The sequence below is a fragment of the Alligator sinensis genome, unplaced genomic scaffold (assembly GCF_000455745.1).
Source record: "Alligator sinensis unplaced genomic scaffold, ASM45574v1 scaffold61_1, whole genome shotgun sequence".
NCBI lineage: Eukaryota > Metazoa > Chordata > Crocodylia > Alligatoridae > Alligator > Alligator sinensis.
The window spans coordinates 508,818-528,783 of NW_005841986.1; the positions used below are offsets into that span (position 1 = coordinate 508,818).

At 39.3% G+C, this 19,966-nt stretch overlaps 1 protein-coding gene across 5 annotated transcripts in view; it reads right to left on the bottom strand.

The window, feature by feature from the left end:
- The window catches only part of SLF2 (SMC5-SMC6 complex localization factor 2), a 54,459-nt gene that overhangs the window by 12,231 nt on the left and 22,262 nt on the right, over positions 1 to 19,966 (bottom strand). For 4 of the 5 annotated variants that reach the window (XM_025201211.1, XM_025201212.1, XM_025201210.1 and 1 more), the window contains exons 2-14: positions 17,847 to 17,890; positions 16,689 to 17,374; positions 13,987 to 14,044; positions 11,871 to 13,033; positions 9,445 to 9,527; positions 8,463 to 8,579; positions 7,966 to 8,133; positions 7,101 to 7,203; positions 5,201 to 5,276; positions 3,569 to 3,710; positions 3,104 to 3,209; positions 1,912 to 2,088; positions 1,192 to 1,289 (exon numbers count right to left, since the gene is read on the bottom strand). In XM_025201211.1, coding sequence (XP_025056996.1) covers positions 1,192 to 1,289; positions 1,912 to 2,088; positions 3,104 to 3,209; positions 3,569 to 3,710; positions 5,201 to 5,276; positions 7,101 to 7,203; positions 7,966 to 8,133; positions 8,463 to 8,579; positions 9,445 to 9,527; positions 11,871 to 13,033; positions 13,987 to 14,044; positions 16,689 to 17,273 — 2,876 coding nt within the window. In that variant the 5' untranslated portion in view covers positions 17,274 to 17,374; positions 17,847 to 17,890. The remainder of the gene's footprint in view (positions 1 to 1,191; positions 1,290 to 1,911; positions 2,089 to 3,103; positions 3,210 to 3,568; positions 3,711 to 5,200; positions 5,277 to 7,100; positions 7,204 to 7,965; positions 8,134 to 8,462; positions 8,580 to 9,444; positions 9,528 to 11,870; positions 13,034 to 13,986; positions 14,045 to 16,688; positions 17,375 to 17,846; positions 17,891 to 19,966) is intronic. The other variant, XM_025201209.1, reaches the window with a different exon arrangement.

Consider the following 19,966-nt stretch of genomic DNA (forward strand, 5'->3'; position numbering starts at 1 on the left):
AGGGGGCCTGATAAAGGATATTTATTGCCCAAAACTTATCTAACATTTCTCTCAACTATAAAGTTGGTCCAATAAAACATACCACCAAAAAACTTTTGCTTTCCAATTACTTCTCTTATATCAGGGGTGCTCAACTCCTGGCCCACAGGCCAGATTTAGGCACCAGAGCCATGTCATCTGGCCCACGGGGCTCCACAGGGGTCTGAAAATTTGGCGACAGGGTAGCAGTGGCAGTGTTAATTGTTGCCCCCTGCTGCCAAATTCTGGACCCACAGGGAGCCCGGTACCCAACTTCAGACATGGAGGGCCCAATACTGCACCATTTATTTGGCCTGTGGGGCCAGAAGGTCAAGCACCACTGTTCTATAGCGCTATGGGTCTATAACAATGAGAGAGATTTAAGAAAATGTGACACTACTACTCACATCAACACTCAGACATGAGAGAAAAGGAAAGGTGAAGCTGAAATAGTTATGCCCGTGGCTGTGTTTCAATCTTATGTACTATCCCATGTAAGCTAAACACATGAATAAGTCTTACTTTTCACAGGTTTAATCATAAACAAATAATTGTATATACACAATACATCCTGTATTGTAAAACTGACCTTTTTCTACCTTCAAAAGAACCACAGTCACATGAGAGTTTAAGCAAGGTGGACCCATACACTGGGCTCCCAATAATAGACCCTAATTGTGGTTTAATGCCCACTTTGCACTTGCCCCTCAGAAGCAGCGTGAAAAGCAGCAAACTATATGCTGCTAAATTTACCACAGAAGAGTTCAAAATTACATGACTGGGAAACCTGGAAAGGTCAACAGGACAAAAGAGTGTAGTTATACAACTTGACAACCAGTGGCACCACAGACCCAAGGAGTAACATGTTTGTCTTTGTGAAACCACAGAGAAGGATGAAGCGAGAAGGAGTGATATTAGCTTTTTTTTTAGTTGATGGCACAAAATTCTCTCTTCCTTATTTTTTTTCCTATTAAACACAATGTAAAGTGAGTGACATATTTGGGAGGGGAAAAAAGTGAACATAACCTGGGAATGACTTACAACTGGAACAACATGGTAAACTGTATCTGTGCATATTTGGGGATGATACATCTATCGCACTTTCAGCCCTCTTAGTAGAAATATTATATGGACCTTAACTACAACGCACATATTCAAATGTTAGTGCATTACCTTCCACGTGTTACCCAGCTAGGGACCAGCTGAACCAACCACAGGAGGTCATGGTGGTGACTAGAAAGGTCACTCATTGCCAGGCACAATTCAGACATCTTACAAAGAAATAAAAAAAAAAAAAATGATGATATTACAACAGACAGCTGTTACATGTATGAAAAAGACATAAAAAAAGACCATATAAACTAAAAAGTTAAAAGGAGCATCACTTCCCTGGAAATGCATGCAATGTAATAATAGGAACATGTCCTTCATGATACTTTCTGCATTGCACTTGAAATATTCATACCGGATTGGTACAAGTCATATTCATCACAGTAAGACAGCCATTACTGTCCATGTTTGTAGGACAAGAAGCTGGCTTACCAGCTACTTTCAAAGTACAATCTTCACTTCACTCTTGCAAGCAGATTTTTCCAATTTACAATAATTCTGCCAAGCATCAGATACTTGGCAATACTGTACACTCAAAACAGGATAGAGGCTTACAGTGGCAAGGAAACAACATCTAGATATACCCTGCACCCCCTGCCATTACTATATGACATCATGAAGAGTTCCAAAGCCCTAGGGCCCAGGTTTTCCTGCACTGTTACCCAGCACTGTTTCGGGGATTTTTTTGTTTGTTTGTTTCTTTAAGCGTAAAAGAGAGCTTCCACCTCCTGCCACCACTCCCAAGTCAAAACAGGAAAGAACATAATGTAGTTAAGGAGTTACCTTGGCATCCCAGTCTCTCATACTTTTCAGCAGTTTTATCACAAGGCACTGAAGGTCTATTAACGGAATTTGCTTCAATAGTTTTTCCAGGCTTATTTTGAACAGCAGTAACAGCAGTAGCAATAATTCTTGGTCTGTATAGACATCCTGATATATAGTTGTACAAAAAGCTAAAAACTAAAGAAAAAAGTATTTAAAACTGTGATAAATGACACTTTTTTTCTTTAGCAATTTAAGTTAGACAATGTCTACATCAAGTCCATGGTTTTTAGTATCCAGTAGATTTATGACATGAAGTTCGTAGGCTCATTTGTGAAAGGTGTTTTGTGAGTTCCCTCTGAATATCAGAACTGGGAGATTGGAGAGAGAGTGATCGTCTTGGGAGAAGCGGGCCCTCACAGGTAACTGGATATTTTTGTCTTTGATGGATTTTTGGTGCGCATTCATTGTTTGGTTTCTCCTACCTATTTTGCATCTGGTGCACTGGACAAGATGTATTACATTCCTGGAGGTGCAGAAATGGGTGAGTTAAGCCCCTGGGTGCCGACTGCATCAACACCTTCCCTTGCAGCAGTGGCTATTCCCAGCTATTGGCAACTGCTGGCGCAAAGTGCAACCATTATCAGTTATGCCTCTGAACACAACTGAGCTTTTGGTCATAATCTGGGCCTGTACCTTCTGTAACATGCACTGTCTGTTGTGGCAGCAGCTGCAGCACAAATAGTATCCCAACAAAGCACACACACAGGCCCCCCTATTTTAGGCAATCCAACAGCATACAGTCCAAGAGATTTTTCAGGCATTACCATGCAGGATACTCTCAATTTACCCTGTTCTGATAAATACATTTGTACTCTTTAACCCTCAGCCTCAGATGCACATTATCCTTGGTATCCTTAACAATGTTAGTCTAAGTATTTCTTGTTAATGTGCAGTACATTCAAGGACCTATAGTTTTCTCTATGTAAATGAGATGTCACAGGAACTAAAGTATTTCTACAATACAGCTTTGGAGTCAATTTTAAAATGAGGCATTTCTATTTGAAAAAAATTATACCCCAAAAGAAGCACGTCGAGAGAGAGTCCCCTCTCAGGATGGAAGTATCCTACTTGCAAGATGTAAACAGTAATGCCCTGAGATGCAGAACATTCTTAAAATAGAAAAAAGAGAAAAGAAAACCTAAAGTCTCACCTTGATGACATTAATTAGATTGGTTTCTGGCAGACAAGAGAAAGCTGGACCTGAAGAGATGTTTCCACTTGCTGGTTTCATCACTAACATTTGCATTTTGGATCTACTGAGAAAACATTAAGTGAGCTACAAATTAAAAAAGAATTACTCCTGAAATCTTGGATTAGTACAAAAAAAGTCTCACTTATCAGATATCTTTCAAAACAGCCTCAGAGTTAAGATTACTATAAAAGTGCTTTAAACATCAGTTTATTTACAATTCCTATCCAACTTTTAATTTAATTTTGCAGGAAGAATAACTTAAAAGTCACAGCAAAAAGAGCCGAGGACAGATAAAACCTTCAGTCCGTCAAATATTTAACAGGCTAAAGTGGATTTGAAGTTATCCGTTCTATTTACTGTATAGTCAAGAGAAAGGCTGCCTTACTATGTTTAAAACCCAAAAGGAAAATAAAACACACTTACAAAATATCACCTTCACTGAAGCTGGGCTGAAGATGTTTCAGAGGAAAGAGAGTGCTAAAGTGAACTCCCATATTGATCAACACAGCTGATATGTCAGACAGGGAGGGAACCCAGGGTCTAAAATGTTCAGCACCAATAGAAGCTGTAGAGTACAGAACACATAAGACACATTTAAAAATCAACTGATTGTGAAATTAAAAAAAGGAAAAGAATGTGCACAATGGCCCCCTGTGCTAAGCTCTACTGCCATGAGAGTTTTTGGTATCACCATAGGGGTCGATTTTCCTCAGGAGCACAACTAGCATAGAACCAAGAAACATACCTAGTAACCATACGGGATGTTTGAAGAAGCAACTAAGCTAAAAACGGGAAGATACTGATGCCATTTTTTTCTAGGAGGTAAAAGAAGTCACCATAGCTCTCAACTAGATCTATGGATTGGGACTTAATGCCAGGACTACCAACAAAAAGAAAAAAAAAAAAAAAAGAGGGGGGACTCGGAAGTGCTCAAGATTTCAAAAAGAAATGACTTGGGTATTCTACCCAAATTTCATGATTAGCAACCAGTCAACACTTATGCCTTATTTAACAGGGTGCTTGGCTGACAGCATTCCTAAGACAAAGGAGACATTCTTCATCGGTGAAATTTGTGTTCAAAACAGACAACAGGATTTAGAAATAAGATAGAAAGAATGGTTCAAGGAAACCATGGACAAGACTTTTTTTTTTTCCCTAAGAAAAAAGGTGTTTTTTAAATAGGCAAGGAACAATATTTTTTACTTATGTGGGTAGTCAGTGGGTTTCTATGAAATAGTGAATTCTGATGGATCTGAATGAACAGAAAAATTGATGGTAGTGTTACAGTGATGCTGTAACCATGACTGTCCAGGAATTGTGAGGCATAATGGATTTCTTAGGATGATATCTTTATGGGACCAACTTTGGAATAAAGTTAAATAAGCTTTCAAATGCAAAGCATTCTTCAGCAGGTCTGTGCAGTAAAAATAAGAACTGAAAAATATACAGAGAAAGTGTTGGTGGTCCCTGAGAAAGTAAGACGGAAAGAAAGGTGCATCAGAAGCAAGAGCAAATTAGGGAGAAACTGATTTTTTTTTTTTTTTTTTTTTTTTTTTTTTTTTTTTTAAGAGATCTAGTTATGCGCTTATTTCTGCCATTCATCCTACACAAAACGCACAATTTCCTCCTGGTCTCCAGTTTATGACAATGGGGAAAACATTCTGTTGTTACATTTGAGTTACTTGTGAAGCGTTTTGCACAAACATCACGTAGGTTATGAAAACATGAACAATTAAGTGGGAAAACAGGGCTTATCACAGTAATTTAGCAGCTGTTTCACTTTGGGATAAGCCACTCATAAGACAGAGCAGACACAAAGTAATCACTGCAGATCAACTGGTGCTTGGCAATTCATTCTCCCCTCCCCCTGAAGTAGTCACATTGATCTATCTGTCCATGCACAAAGTACACACAGATTCAAAGAGAACTGGAGTGGGCAGGGACAGACAGACAAAGAACCGATATCCTCTAAAAATACCCTGTTAAGGTTAATACTGTTTGTGTAACCTTTGTACTCAGCCTACCTTTTAAAAAAAAAAAAAAACAGAAACTCACCATTTTTAATGGTCATCTCCATCAACACGTCTAACATCCGTGTTGAAACATAACAGTCTGAATGAACCGACATCATCTGTCGAAAGAAGAGAAGATACCAAGCTACATATTGGGTAAACTGAAGTATTAAAATAATCCAAATCCTTATTAAACAATAGAACCGAGTAATAGAAAATAAATGTCAGTCTCCAAAGAAAGACACAGCATGAAGTGTGGGTATTCTGGATAGTCAGGAATTGAAGTCAGGCCTTTTAGCTGAAGAAGGGCAGAGACGCACAAAAATGAAATGCTAATAAATGATACTGATAAAAGCTGTTGGAATGCAACCATTGTATCCCAGAGTCATGCAGGTAAGTATAGCAGGAAGGAAGTTAACCTTGTGTAGGCCCCAGAAAGGCCTCTGAAAGCCCAGCGGCTTTTAGGCCTGGGTTTTGATCTTTGCACTTAGCATAAGCTGCAAACAACTGCTGATTTGGCATAAGTAACAACGCTCTTGAAAAGTGTTGCATCTTTGATCAAGACCTGCTCCCAGAAGAGGGGAAGTCTGGAAATACTCTCTCCAGGTGACCATAACCAAAATAAGAAGTTAACCAACTAAAATAAGGAAATTTGGCTTGAGAAAAGAAGCACAAATCAATTGCAAAATTTACCCTCATTCAGCCCTGTCATTAATTTCTTCCGCTTGCTGTATGTATATGGTTAACTTTAATTAGAATTTTCCATTCTAAGATAATCTTTTCATTCTTAGGTGGGGGTATCTGGAAAAAGCTTCTCCCAGATGCACCCATTTCTAAGCCAGCCTGAATTTTTACTAGTTCGGGTACAGTCCATATACTTCATGGTATGAGATAGATTAGAAAACATGATATGCCCTTCAGGATAGCTTAATGCGTCTTAGCCTTTCAAGACCTAAAGGAGCATGGAGCTCCAGGGAACATCTATATTGCACAGCTCTTCTTCCCACGTGTCTGAAGTTTACTGCATCCATGCGATCTGGAAGCTAGATATTCTATTTGAAGCGATAGTTCAGGTCAGAACCATCTCTGCAGAGGAGTACTGGGGAGACTTCAACTCATGATGTTGGCTCATGTAAGAGGAAGTAGCAGCCCTTAGGTGCTATCCAGAGTCTAAGGGCCTTCACCAACAAAATGAGGTCCTACAGGATGGGAGCAGTTGGAGCAGAGCCCCCCTTCTACTGGTATAGACAGAAAATGTGTAGACATTCACTCTTTTAGGAGAAACACTCCTGGGAGCAATATGACCTTGGTTCTTCTCAGATTATTTTAATCCTGGAGCTGCTAGTTTTGCTCGAGAAGAAAATTCCTGAACATCTGTACACTCGTAGTTTCTCCTGGGAGAACAGAGACTCTCCCAGTGAATGGTTGTATATGGCGTGCGTAGCTCATGGCATTCTGCTTGCTCTCTGGCCTGCTCTGCTTCGATGGAGAAGGAAGATCAAAAACAGCCTAGCACAAGATCCTACTTGGCTGAAAGAAAAACAAGGAATTTGATAAAGAGGAACAAGATGAGAGAAAGATGAAGCTTAGGTGTTGCCCTCAAAATACACATTTAAGAGAGTCTAAGGTTATAAAGGATAAGGTAGAACTGACACTCTGCAGTGATGAGGGAGATGCAGAAGGAATGGGCAAAGCCCTGGAGCCCACAGCCAGGTCTGAGGCATCTCTGGAGTCTACAGGAGGTGAGGTGCAGCCCAAATATTTCAAGAACAAGTCAGGACCCAGAAACAGAAAGATTTCTAGTTTTGAAGCCAAATTCTATTAGGAATAGGCTCTCAATGTTGTTCTAGCTTTGACATTTGCACTATATTTGGCTATCCAAGTAAACAAATACCCTAATGCAGTATAATTGTCAAATAATAATACATCTTATACAGTCTTACCTGAAACAGCCACTTTAAAACTGGCATGGGGCACTGAGTACAACTGTAAGCAGAACTGAGGAACCCCTGAGTTGTTAAAGAAAGCTGCTGTCTTACTTCAGAGCTACAGAAAATAAGGGGAGGGGAGAGAAAAAAAATAACCAAAAACAAACCACAAAGAGGAATCAGTTTGGGGACAAAATGAACACAAGCACTGCAAAGCTAGAAAAAAATGTTTTAAGACCTCAGTTAACTGGAAAAGATTATTGCAACTAAAATGAATTAATTTCTCTACTTTCCCAATGAGTAACAAAATCTACTGCAGTGACTACACCTCATTAATGACAAAGTTTTCCTAGGCAAATGGCAAAGACAGAGCAATTACTCTTGTCTCTAGAGTACCATACTATACAAATTGGAAGCGTTTATACAATCAAAGAATAATCTGCTTTCAAATATGCACTTATCTTCGTTAAAGGCATAACTGCTGAACACATTACAGAACTAAAGCATTACTTTTTAAAAGGTGTTCCACCGATACTAATTACATGGTCAGAACATCTACACTCACTTATTATTCTTGTTTAAATAAAATATATGCATTGCCATGCTGAATCAGATGAATGGTCAGTCTAGCTCCTTAAGAGATAAACGAGAGAAAACTCTAATATAATCAGTACGCAGATGAAATTTATTCCTAAACCTTCATTTAATTAAAGTTTGTGCGCCTCGAAATGCTTACAGTGCTTCAAAAAGGGATTAAAAAGGATTAGCATTTTTAAGTACAACTTCCAATTAAGCATACTTTTGAGTTTCCAAATGCATTAGCCATTATGAAGCCTTCCAATCAAGACAACATAGTGGAGGAAAAAAAAAAAAATCTCACCTAAGGAGGAGTTTTTCTATAGGATTTTGAGAGTTGAATCCAAAATTCCTCAAGTCAAGGTTATGGTGACTGAAGATTCTTCCAGAGTTTGAGAAGTGAAATATCTCTTCCCCAGGGTGGTAATCAGGAATCGCATCAGTTATTACTGAAAATCTCTGTAAAAATGCCCTGCAACACACACAACATTTTCCTTGTGGATTTTGATAACTAGAAGATATTTCCTATTTATGAGACAATTTTATATTTGGCTGATGAACAAGTCAACCTTATCCAAAAGGTTTATTCAGCCCAGAATACATTTATTGCCAGGTAAATGTGCAAGAGCTTGAAGGCAAAGGAATAACTTGCTGGTAAAGCAAGTGACAAAAATAGCTTAAAGCAGCATCATTAATAGCTAGCATTACATTAACAGTGAGAGAAAAAAAGGAGAGAGAGAGAGAGAGTGAGAAACTGAAGAACAAGTTCAAGTGATCTGAAAGAAGAAGAAAAATAGACACCTGTGCTCTTCTGAAAGATCTCCATCTTCTTGGGTGCTTTCATCCTCTACTTCAACTGAAGAACTTACTTCTGTTCGCTGAATGTCTTTCTGTAGCTGCTTCTCCAATTCAGCCACCCTGCAGTGGAGGTAAAGACATACTGACAATAAAGAACAGGACAAGCCGAAATCCAGATCTGAATTCTAACCCAGAAATGCCAGAGCCGACCGTAAAGTATCACATGGACTACAACATAAGATGTACATACTGAATATGCTCCTCCTGGGTGCATCCATTTGAGACCCAACTTATGATAATGGCTACTGTAATCAATTTTTGGAATTCTTGAAAGTATTCCATATCATTCCGACTAAACATTCCTGGAGTAACTTAACCAGAAGAGACGAATGCAAAGACTGTTCCTTCTTCTGTTACTTAATTCCAGAGGTCAATTCTGATGTGGATTGAAGTACTTTACTAGCTAGGACTTCATCCATCTTTGCAGACTGACATCTGTACACATTCTAGAGCATGCCTTTTATTTACCCCAAGGCTATCTTGGAAGATGCTAATTCTGTCCACCAAGATGTGGCAGTTCTGATGCTGCCAGACACCAACAAATGACATTTTAGAGTCCTGCTGGGCTAAATCAACGCGAGTAGCAACAGGCTCTGAAGGAGCTACAGTAATAATCCTAAACAAGTACTTCTGTTTTGCGCCTAATACTCAATCTTGGTTGTGGCAGGTGTGAGACAGCTCCTGTCCCTTAGGAACATAGGCCAACACTACGGTCCTATTTATTACGATGAGTCTATCAACCAACTACTTGCATGTAGGTGGTCTCTGCAAACAAGTTTAGGCAGGCGGGGCAAGCAACCGATGAAGATGTTTAACTAGCTGATGCCCATCAGTTCTGAGGAAAAAGCCACCTCAGATCTCACAGCGAATAAACATTTTTTTCCCCACCAGCTTCATATTTATCTTAAAAATTAAACATGCTAACCTTTTGGATTCTTCTTTCTCCTTCACAAGATGCTCCAGGCTGTTCACATAAGACACTTCAGTAACAACGGGAAGCTGTAGAAGCTGTAACGAAACAGTAAGAAGCCTTATTTTTAAGGCACCGTCTTATTAGTTGGATCACTGCTAGACACTAAGTAGGATCTATAACCCTAATCCAATCTGCCTGCTCAAGAACAGATTCTTATTAATTTGCTAATAAAAATGTTAATGAGATCCTGAAAATAAGCAGGTTTAAAATGTATTTCCCTTTTCAACAGGAGTCTGGAGCTTAATGGCCAGATTTTTCAAAAGGCATTTCAGGCTTCCCAGTGACTTTTAATGGGAGTAAGGGCCCGATGCAGAATGTTTTCCAAGGCACCTCCATTTCCAGCACCCTGCCACCATTTTGAAGTGCAGGGACACGGATACACGAGATGCTGCGGTGCTTTACTTAGAGCAGCTCACTCTAATTAAAGTGCCGCCTCCCCTACCCCCAGAGTACATGCAGAAGTGCCCTTTAATACTGAAGACACCTAGCTTAGATGCCCAAGTCATTTCTGACAATGGAATTTAATTATTTAAGTTTTACTAGGTCTAGTAGTACCAAGGAGAACTAGTCACAGAATGGGACCCTGCTGTGTCAAGGGCTGTACATACACAGGGGAATAATGCCTAGCTACATTAAAATACATGGGACAAAGAGCCCCAGCTATCAGACTACACAGTTGCTGGAAGTGGAAACGTCTTCTCCCCAAGAGATGCTGCGGTCTATAAGATGAAACATAGGTCTACCATTTCAGCCCTTAGTTTTATTCTCAGCTCAGCTCTTTTTGTGCACTGGTCACAATTCTCCATCTTTATCTAGTATCTACTGCATCATCTCCAACCCTTATTTAAAAACCCTATATGAAAAAATTAATCAGCAGCCAATTCAGTTATATACACAATTCAAGAATTACACACATTTGTTTACTTCCTAGGGGAATTATGCTTGTTTTCACTAAGCAAGGCCAGAAGACCAGCAAAGCTGGTTAGAAGTGAGCCTAACTCCCGGGACCTGCTACATTATAAAATGTAGTAAAATTTCATAACAAAGAAATGTGCTGCAAGAAATGAAGCAGCACTTTTGCCAGTTATGCATTTGATTACCATGTAGAAATTATACCCAAGAAGGCTTTTGAGCCGTTCAGGAGTCAGATTTTTTTTATATGCACACACTTTCTTTAATAAAAAAGTGAAGACAAATCACAAATACGTGGTGATGGAAGTGCTTGAGCAACCTGATCAGTGCATCTGTGTTGCCTGCTAACTACAGACGCATGTTGGTCAGAAGCTTGTGGTCATGTATATGTACCACAAACATCTGACCTAGTATGCAGCTGTGTAATTAAGTGGTTGAAGTACACACAGAATTTATGTTGCCCAGGGATTACGTTTGCATATGTAGGATTTGAGATGTCTTCCAAGAACCCAGTCAACGAGATGAATTGGTTTGAAAGAGTCAAACAGAGAACAACAAAAAATTATATAGTCAAGCTGGTCATGATGGTCTTATTTAATTAAAAAAAAAAAAAAAAAGTTTAGGAAAAAATTAATTAAAATTTAGCTTTTCCTAAGTATATTAGCCTGTGGTTGGAACATTACATTAGGAAAATCTTTACACTAGACCTTTAAGTAAAATCTCATTTATACATCATAAAATTTTAAAAGGGCAGCTTATTTGCCATTCTCTGCTACTGACAAGTAAATTTGAAAGGACAATTATATGCTATCCTCACTCCAAACCCTGCATATCGTATGATCAGGGTCACACGTCTTTCTCCCTCTATCTGTCAATTAAAAGCAACTCCAGAACCAGTTCTGCACACCAATGAGCCCCTCCTGCAAGGAAACGTACCCTTTAAAAAAAAAAAAAAAATATCAAGGAGATAGCTGCAATCTCAGAGATCAGGACCTACTGAGAAACTGAACTCAGCAGCTACTATTAAAATGAACCGTGAAGGGAAATTTCTTGAAACCCAACAACAGTTTTTTCAGCAGTCAGTCCATAAACAGCAAATTTCCTTGGTTTGGCAAAAAGATCTTGCCACGTTTGGGGAAAAAAGGAAAATATAAAATGTCAAGTTTTACTTCTTCACCTACATCCCCCCCCCAAAAAAGTTTCCTTTTTATAGGAAGTAAAAAAGTGAAGGGAAGAAATACAAAATAAGTTTTTGACCATGTAACCTTTGTAAGGCTCTCTGATACTACACGAACAAGTGCAGTTTAACAAGGAGACAGAGACGCTCACCTCTTTAAGTCTAGTTACTTAAAAGAGCCAGTTTTACAGCCAGATGCACAGACTTTACACTGATTTAGAAAAAGTACTTCTTTTTCATAATTAGCCAACTTCTAAAAGAAGATGGAGTAATTTTTTAAGCCACTTACAGGAAGTTTTTGTGAGGGAGACATGGTATCCTGTGAAAGATCCTGAAGACAAGCTCTGTCTGGGGTTCTATTCTGTGGTTTGGAACTCAAAGACAGGATTTCCTGCAGTGGTAAGAGTATTTCTTCTTCTTCTTCACTTTCCAGATTGCATTCAATACTCTCATATTCACTATCAAAACTGTTCCTTAAATTCCCATTCAGCACAGAAGTCTCTACTGTGTGGCTTTCAGTGTCCAACTCATTTAAAAACTGTGAAGAGCTAGGGTTATTAGCTGAACCTTTAAAAGACAGTGAACGTGCAACACTTTTTTTACCAGTCCTTACTGAAGATACAGGCTTCTCAGAAATTTCCACTGTCGGCAGCTTAGAAGCATCTTCTGAGGTTTTTTCACGGTTCTTTCTTGATTTAGAAAAGCTTCTGTTTGAATTTGAGGGATGCTGTGTATTACCAGCTTTACAGAGGACAGGTTCTGTCGGTCTCAGTGGGTCTCGCTCTTTCTTAGGGCCCAATACCAAAGACGACACACTGGCCGTCTGAACCTGGGAAGAACGTGGTAGGCATTCTGTTTCTTTTGTATACACAGTGTCTACATGAATTCTTGTTAACTGACCGGGAGAATTCGTTATGCCAGGTTTTTCTTGAGAAAAAGGATGAGACTTTTCCAAAAAGAGTTGTGAGTGAGTTACTTGCAAATTATTTTCTTTGGAATCTGCAACACACATTTGATCATTTGTACTTGCATTGCATCCAGAACGTGAATCCACAGGAGAAGAGTTATCTTTTTCATTTAAGTCCCGATAGTCTTCTGAAAGAAGCATATCATCTCCGGCTGAAGTAGCAGCATCCTCTAGTTGCAGAATACCATTCTGTGGAGACTTTAACTTGATGAGTTTTATAAACTCAGATTTTCCATTTTTATGTTGTTCAGACCGATGGGAATGAGGTTCACCTGAACTTTTCATTTCCGTATGCATGGAGATCCGTTTTCTTTTTCCAGGAAACTCTGTGTGTTTGGACGGTTCAGAAGAAATTTCTGAGTTAAGGTGAAGTGATGGAAAGGACTGGCTTTTCAACACGTTAACAGATTTTTCAGATGATCGTCCAGATTGGTTTGGAGAAGGTACTTTGGGTTTTGAAACCAGTTTCGATTCAGAAGACTGATCTACAGGGAGAATTATGAAAAAGTGAACTCATCAAAACTCTAACAACATTTAAGTCACTTGAAACTGTATCACAGAAGGTACCTTAACAAAAAGGAAGGAGAGGGTTGTTAGGGTAATAAAATGTGAGAAGCAGAAACAGCGACTGTCTCACTTAGCCTGTACACTGCAGAGAGCAGGGGGGAAAAAAAATACAGGGCAGGAAGGGATCTACTGGGCCACTGAATCCAGCCCCCACACTGCCAGACAATCATGTACCCAAAGGATCCCCCAAAATTACTACTTCAAACCTTCAAGCACAATCAGCAGGCATGATGCCCAGAAAACCAGACACCCCTTTATACTCTATCACAGGTAACAGCAAGGGGAGGCTGCCAGTGTCCTGTGACAGCAACAGCAGGGAAAGTTAATTGATATAGGCTTGAAAGAGCCTTAAAAAAAAGGCTCAGGCCCCATGCTACAAAAGGGAGACAATCCCCCATCAAAGTCAATATGAATTAGGGGTCACGCCCTTCAGTTTGCCTATGCTTTAAAAATATGCTCATCTTGACAGTAATAATCCATGCTTTAGAAAAGGAAAGGTGATCTTATTCCGCTTACAGCAAATAGGTATCAACACTAATTTCTGGCTTGTTATTTTCTTAAATTTGGAATTACCAAAGTTACATTAAAGTTTTAAATTTTTGCTTGTATACAGGTATGAGAGCTTGGACAGTTTTGACAACCTGATTCATTCATTTGTTACCAGAGAAGGTGTCTTCATAAAGTAAAAGTTTCAGGTTTACTTGGTTCATTTCATAGTAGGGGGTACATGACAGTTATGAACAACGCAGGTCAAATTCAAGAATATAGAAGAGAATCCATTGCAAAAGGAATCTGGCTATCAAGAAAGTGACATTAAGAGAATATACCCTGTTTGTTGCCACTAATTCTAAACCATTAGCACCAGTTGTACCTGAAGGAGTCTCCCATGAAGCAGAGTATGGTCTCTTCTTTAAGAGACCTCCATTGTCCTATTAATAAAAAAAAGAAGGAGAAAAAAATATTATTTGGTTGAGCTTGACAGCGCTTACAAACAAACAATCAATCAGAGCTCACTGTATTGCTGAAATTAATATCACAGTAAGTTCTTAGAAAAAATGCCACTTATTAAATGTTATCCCTTTTCTCTTTCCTAACTAAAGCTTCACTATGACTAAATTGGTCACGCTTGTGGGTTCCTCCTAATCTGCTGGATTTCTCATCACCACCGCTCTCAGTTACTTTAAACCAGCATAACAACAGTTGCCAGACTTTCAAAAATGAATTAGAGGTAGGCACAGCTACTGCCACACTAGAAACAAAAAGATATCATCTGCCTTCCTGAGCACTTCAGTCAAGTGTAGGATACAGGACAGCTTCTCTACTGCTTAAAAATTTAGAAGGTAAAGAGAAGTAAAAGTTTGATCACTTCTAGACAGCTAATTATCCACAGAATATTTTTCAACCTTATTTATTGCAGGTGTTTGTCTCTACTCGTGTTTTCAAATTATAGAGCCCTTCTCTTTCCAGTGCTTGACTAGAATATCCTTTTAATTAAAATTTACAGATTGTCTAACACAAGACATTTGAACACTACACAAAGACCTACATGACCAGATATTAAAGGGTCTCAAAAGAAAATAATCCAGCCAGTCAAACTGATACCAATTGCCAATTCCCTCTTTATTCAAATAAAAGGGATGCAAGGGAATAGCCAGTCAAACAAAAAAAGGCTACCACAAGAGTGATGCGTATTCCATCTAAATAAATGGCATTCTGCACTGTGCTAAAGGCAGTGGACTCCTTCTGGAAGGAGTTTTAGAAACTGAAGACAGCAATGTTTGACAAGAAAAGTGCTTCTTCAAGGCAAGCCCTGACAAACTAAAGAATGAATGCCTACTACATGCCAGGGTAATGGTCCACCAACTGCTCGGATGTCAAGGGCCTAAAGCAGACTCAGAGATCCACAGCATCCTGGAGTGCCAGGATATCCATCCAAAGGTGTCACACAATATTAGGGATCAAACACTACAGGAGTCACAAGATAAACCCAGAGATTCCAAATAGGAATTCATAGCATCAAAAATATTCTGACCCGTTATGGTTTTTCGGAGTTCTTTGCAACAGATAAACTGCTGTATTATTTTTTCCATAGTCACAGAATCATAAAAATTTAGAAATCAAGGGCTGGAAGGAACCTCCAAAGATAGAGTCCAACCCCCCTGCTCTGGGCAGGAATACTGCCGAAATCAAGTGATCCCAGCAAGGTGTCTGTCCAGTCTCCTCTTGAAGACTTCCAAGGTTGGGAACTGCACCACCTCCCTGAGAAGTCTATTTCAGATCCTGTCAAGCAACAAGTGAAACCTAAGAGCTGGCATTTTCCAAAGAAAGTTTTGTGTCTAAAAAGTTAAGAACCACTAGCTTATGGTTATGTCTCATTAGTAAGGGCCTCAAGATCAGTGCTTAGCGTCAAGCTATACTTGGTTTGTTAAAAGCAGAAAGATACACAAGCAGCTGAGAAGTTTACGCTTGTGTTTCTGACTTACCTAAAAGTACCTGTTAATCAGCTTAGCAATGTTTTACATAAAAAAAAAAAAAAAAAAAAAAAAAAAAAATGTGCAGAGGCATAACACTTGCATCATAGCAGCTTATACCCATTTCCCTTGATGGAGACATAACAGTTGCACCCATTTATAAGCTTACTTATAAAGCAGGCAGTTCCAGTTAGCATGCATTGAATTCAGTTAAGTTATAAAAGAAAACAGGCCTGAAAGATGTTATGCATTTAAGCAGTTTAGTTTGTCCAGCATGATGAAGTGGGTAGAGTCCCTGATCCCCTGAAACTCTTGGTAAGGCTTTATTTAGCAAAACCTTGGTTCAGCAAGACTTCAGCTTCTACCAGCCTTCCCCTCAGTTTAATGAGGTCTCGGCTTCTAATGGAGCAATCCCTCCTTCCCTCTCCAGTGATGGAGGGTGATAAATATCAGACTAAGAAAGATAGTACCAGGCTTGGTTAGGATGCCAAAAATAATGATGGGGGGTTTTAAGGACCTCACAGATCACACCTGGAAGAAAAGGTCAAGTGATACAAGAAGACAGGGAGGTTTGACAATAACCAGATAATTAACTGATATGCATAGTACAGTCCTGAAACAGGGTACCCCTGTGTGGGGTTACCTGTGTAGTACCTGATGACATAATTTAGTGATTATGTAAGAAAATCCAAATCAATTTGTACAGTCATTCAATGTACAACAAAGGTATAAAAGATGCAATTGTTCCATCACCCCTGTGCATTTTGCCCCTGCTAGGCAATCTGATCAGCCAGCTGACAGCAATTCAGTTCTCTCTAGTTCTACTCACTGCGGTCCCCTTAAGCTTAAGGGTACTGCATGTAGCAGAGAAGGAATGAAGCCATACAAGCTAGAGCCTACCTGACCACTCACAGTGTATCAGTTTGTTAAGCAAAGACAACTGGGACTGGCATTGTGTTATGCAATTAAAGGAATTATTGACTTACACACCAGGCATGCAAGTGGAGTGCACTATAAGTTATATTCATTCTGTAAATGAGTCTATTTAATTTCCCATTCAATATGTCATCAAGGGCCAAGCCCAACTCATTTTCAGACGTACCTGATTTGATACGCTTGTTCCAGAGAGTGCCTTTACTGGGGTGACAGAATGCTGCTTAGCTCGTTCCATTCTTTGTTTCTTCTTCTCTCTCTCTCTGTTGTAAGAGTCCAAGGATAACCTAAATTGAGAATTACCAGGGGTGCGCTGCAGCATTGGGGAGTGGTCTGCTCTTGGACTCCACGAAGTACCATTCATGTTACCAATACTTCTGGCGTTGTCCTTCAGGGCATCAGCTTCTGGTGTCAAAACCCGTTTGTTGGAGCCTGAACTGGCCTCCTCTAGATCCACATAATCAGTCCTCCATTCTCTACTATTGCCACAAGACAACGGTGTTCTTGGTAAAACTGGACCCTTCTCATTTCTCCCCAGGTCATGCTTAACATCCTTTTGCTTTTTGGTTATACCTCCAGGGTCTTGCAACTGTTCTAAAAAGAGTTTTCTAACCACAACCTTCGGATATATGGTGCTCTGCGCAATGTACTTTCTACTGTTTTCTGAAGTGGCTAGATTGTCCTTTTTTTCTTTCTTAGCTTCTCTCAAAAGGGCATCTAGCACTGGACTCTTGGTTGGTGTTTGGACTGGCATCTTTTTCCTTCTACCTTTCTCTGGAGAAGATATTGCCTTTTCAAATCGTTCTGCATGTATGACTGACAGTCCAACCTCTCCATTTTTTACATTTCTTCTCTCTGAGGAGTATAACACAATTCTGTCTTTATAAAAACATTTTAAAAAAATACAAAACACAGAAGTTAGTTTTTGTACAAGATACCAAAAAAAGTGGGAAAAATTAGACAAAATATAAAGTATAAAACCCAGAGCCAAAGCTGCTATCCTCTTCTCAAACAAAATGAATGCAATTATATCATTTGGGGATTACTTACTGTATTGTTATAATTTTATCACGTGCAAGTGTTCACAACCTATGCTGTAATGGAGTTTACCATCCAAAACCTAGCTTAATCAGGAGATAAATATTTTTTTAACTAGCCATTATTTCTCTACCAAAATGGATCCCGTGGTACTTTTAGTTTATTTGTTCATCATCACCATCTACTATGTCTGTTTACGTGACCAGGATCTACTATAGATTAGAACTGTGTTTAACTGGATTTTATTGTATTCTTGAATACTTTAAGAAAACTCACATAGTTTACTTACCTTGTTTTGAAGCTGGTTTGAAGTAGTCTGTAATAGAATGGTTTCTGAAAAGAAAACAGAAATATTAAGAAGTATTTTATGGTGGAATATCAATAACATGCTAAAGAACATTAAAAAAAAATTAAAATGCTTTTTTTGTTAATACTCTAATATTGTACAGTTTAGCAAGTCTCTCTAAAAAAGAACTATGGATGATAGAATGCCTCCTCCTACTCAGGATGATGACAAACAAAAAATAGCCATGAAGGCTTTAAATGAAGGCTGATGGTTTCAAAGTAAGCTTTGGGGTTTAGCCACAGACCATCTATAAGTTTCCATGGACATTTTGCTGCACAAGCTCCAATCACCAGTATATTTTGAACCAGTCTTGTTGACCAAACTTCATACACATGCACAGCTTTCACGTGCATTATGGCAATCTCTCTTTTCCAGTCACATACTCTCATCCCCACAAAACACACCTGCTAAAACGATCCTCCTCATCCATCAGTTGCGTCATGACCCTTTTCAGATCCTTCCAACATACCCCTCTTTTGCCACCACAGCCATTTCAAGCTTCCACCCTAATCTTCAAGCCTCTCAATTCTGCCACTTTTACTGAGTGCATCCTCACTTCTGCTATCTTGAGTTCACTCCCCTTTTGTTATTCCTGTGTTCAGCCTACCATGAATGAAAAACAGCCAAAAAACAAAAGCAACACTTGCTGTAGCCCACAGTCCATATATGCTGTCCTCCTCCAAATCTGTTTGAGGTGCAGCGCAGTTGAAATGCTTACAAGTGAGCCAATGCTTAACAAACTGGCTGTGAGAAAGATTAACGTAGTTTTCATATTTATTTTCTTTGAATTATTGTTAAATGCGAGTACACAGACCTTTCATAGGTTTCCTTATGTCCCTTTTTCACATATTGCTTATCTGGTTATACAGATTGTTTACAAGACATGCCACATTCACCCCCATCAAGATTGGGACCTTTTCATAAAAGCCTAATATAAATAAGGGACTTCAACTGAGTTGATTCAACAGAAAGGCTTTATGAACTTTGCACCTTAAAAAGCCTCAAGCCCCTCAACTCCACTTCTTGGGCAACAGCTTGCACAAACGCACGGCTCTTGCAAGTCCTTTCCTTCCCTTTGTCAAGGGGAAACACTGATTCTATCGGAGAAAGATCACTTAAGATACCTTTGCCATGTCACCAGCCCAAAGCTATTTAAAATTGGTAACTGTTAGCCCATGGTCACACAGTTGAGTTCAACATGGAAAGGGAAAACAAAAGCTTTAAAGATAAGTCAACACACTGGCTTCCATTCACTATTTTTTATTGCTCTCAATGCAGACTACTCAGCACAAGTCTTATATGCTCCCTGACAGACGACAAACTGCCAAATACTACATGCATTGAAAATCTGAGCAGTTTAAGTGGTAGAAGGACACTGTGATACACCAACCAGGAAAATTACTTCAGCTAGGAACCTCTTTCCTTGGATGCAGACCTATTTCTTTGCCAAACGTATGCACCCTTTTCCCCAAAAGTGAAGTCCTGACCAGTAATCCAGTACAAGCTATACACTGCATACCTTTGTAACAAGCAGCAGGAAAAAAGCAAACCCTCAAGAGTGCACACAACTTCTGCTACAGGTTCTAACCAACCAACATGCATACAAGTCAGAAGTGATCCAGTATTAGCCATCTAGAAAATGTCCTGATTCCAAACAGAACTAAACTTAATTAAAAGCAGAAAGACTGTTTTTGGAACACAAGACATAAAACACAATATCAGTCAAACCATTTATCAAGAGAGAAGATAAAGTAAAACCCTATGGTAAAGCCAACATAAGACAACTCCAAATAGAAGCTGCTCAATTCTACTTGGATGTTTCCAGCTAATGAGCTGCACCAGAAATTGTGACAAGCACCTCACTGCAGGACCTCATATTTGCACTACTGAATTCCACCCCATTTCTATTACTCCAGGCTTCAGGGTTATCCACTTCTTCTTGCACAGGCCTTCCCTCCTCCGTACAGACAATGCCTCCCAACTTAGCCCAAGCCACAATTTTCATTAGCACTACTTCCCATGCAGGTCAGTACCAAACAGATCCTTAAGGATCTCCTCTTCCG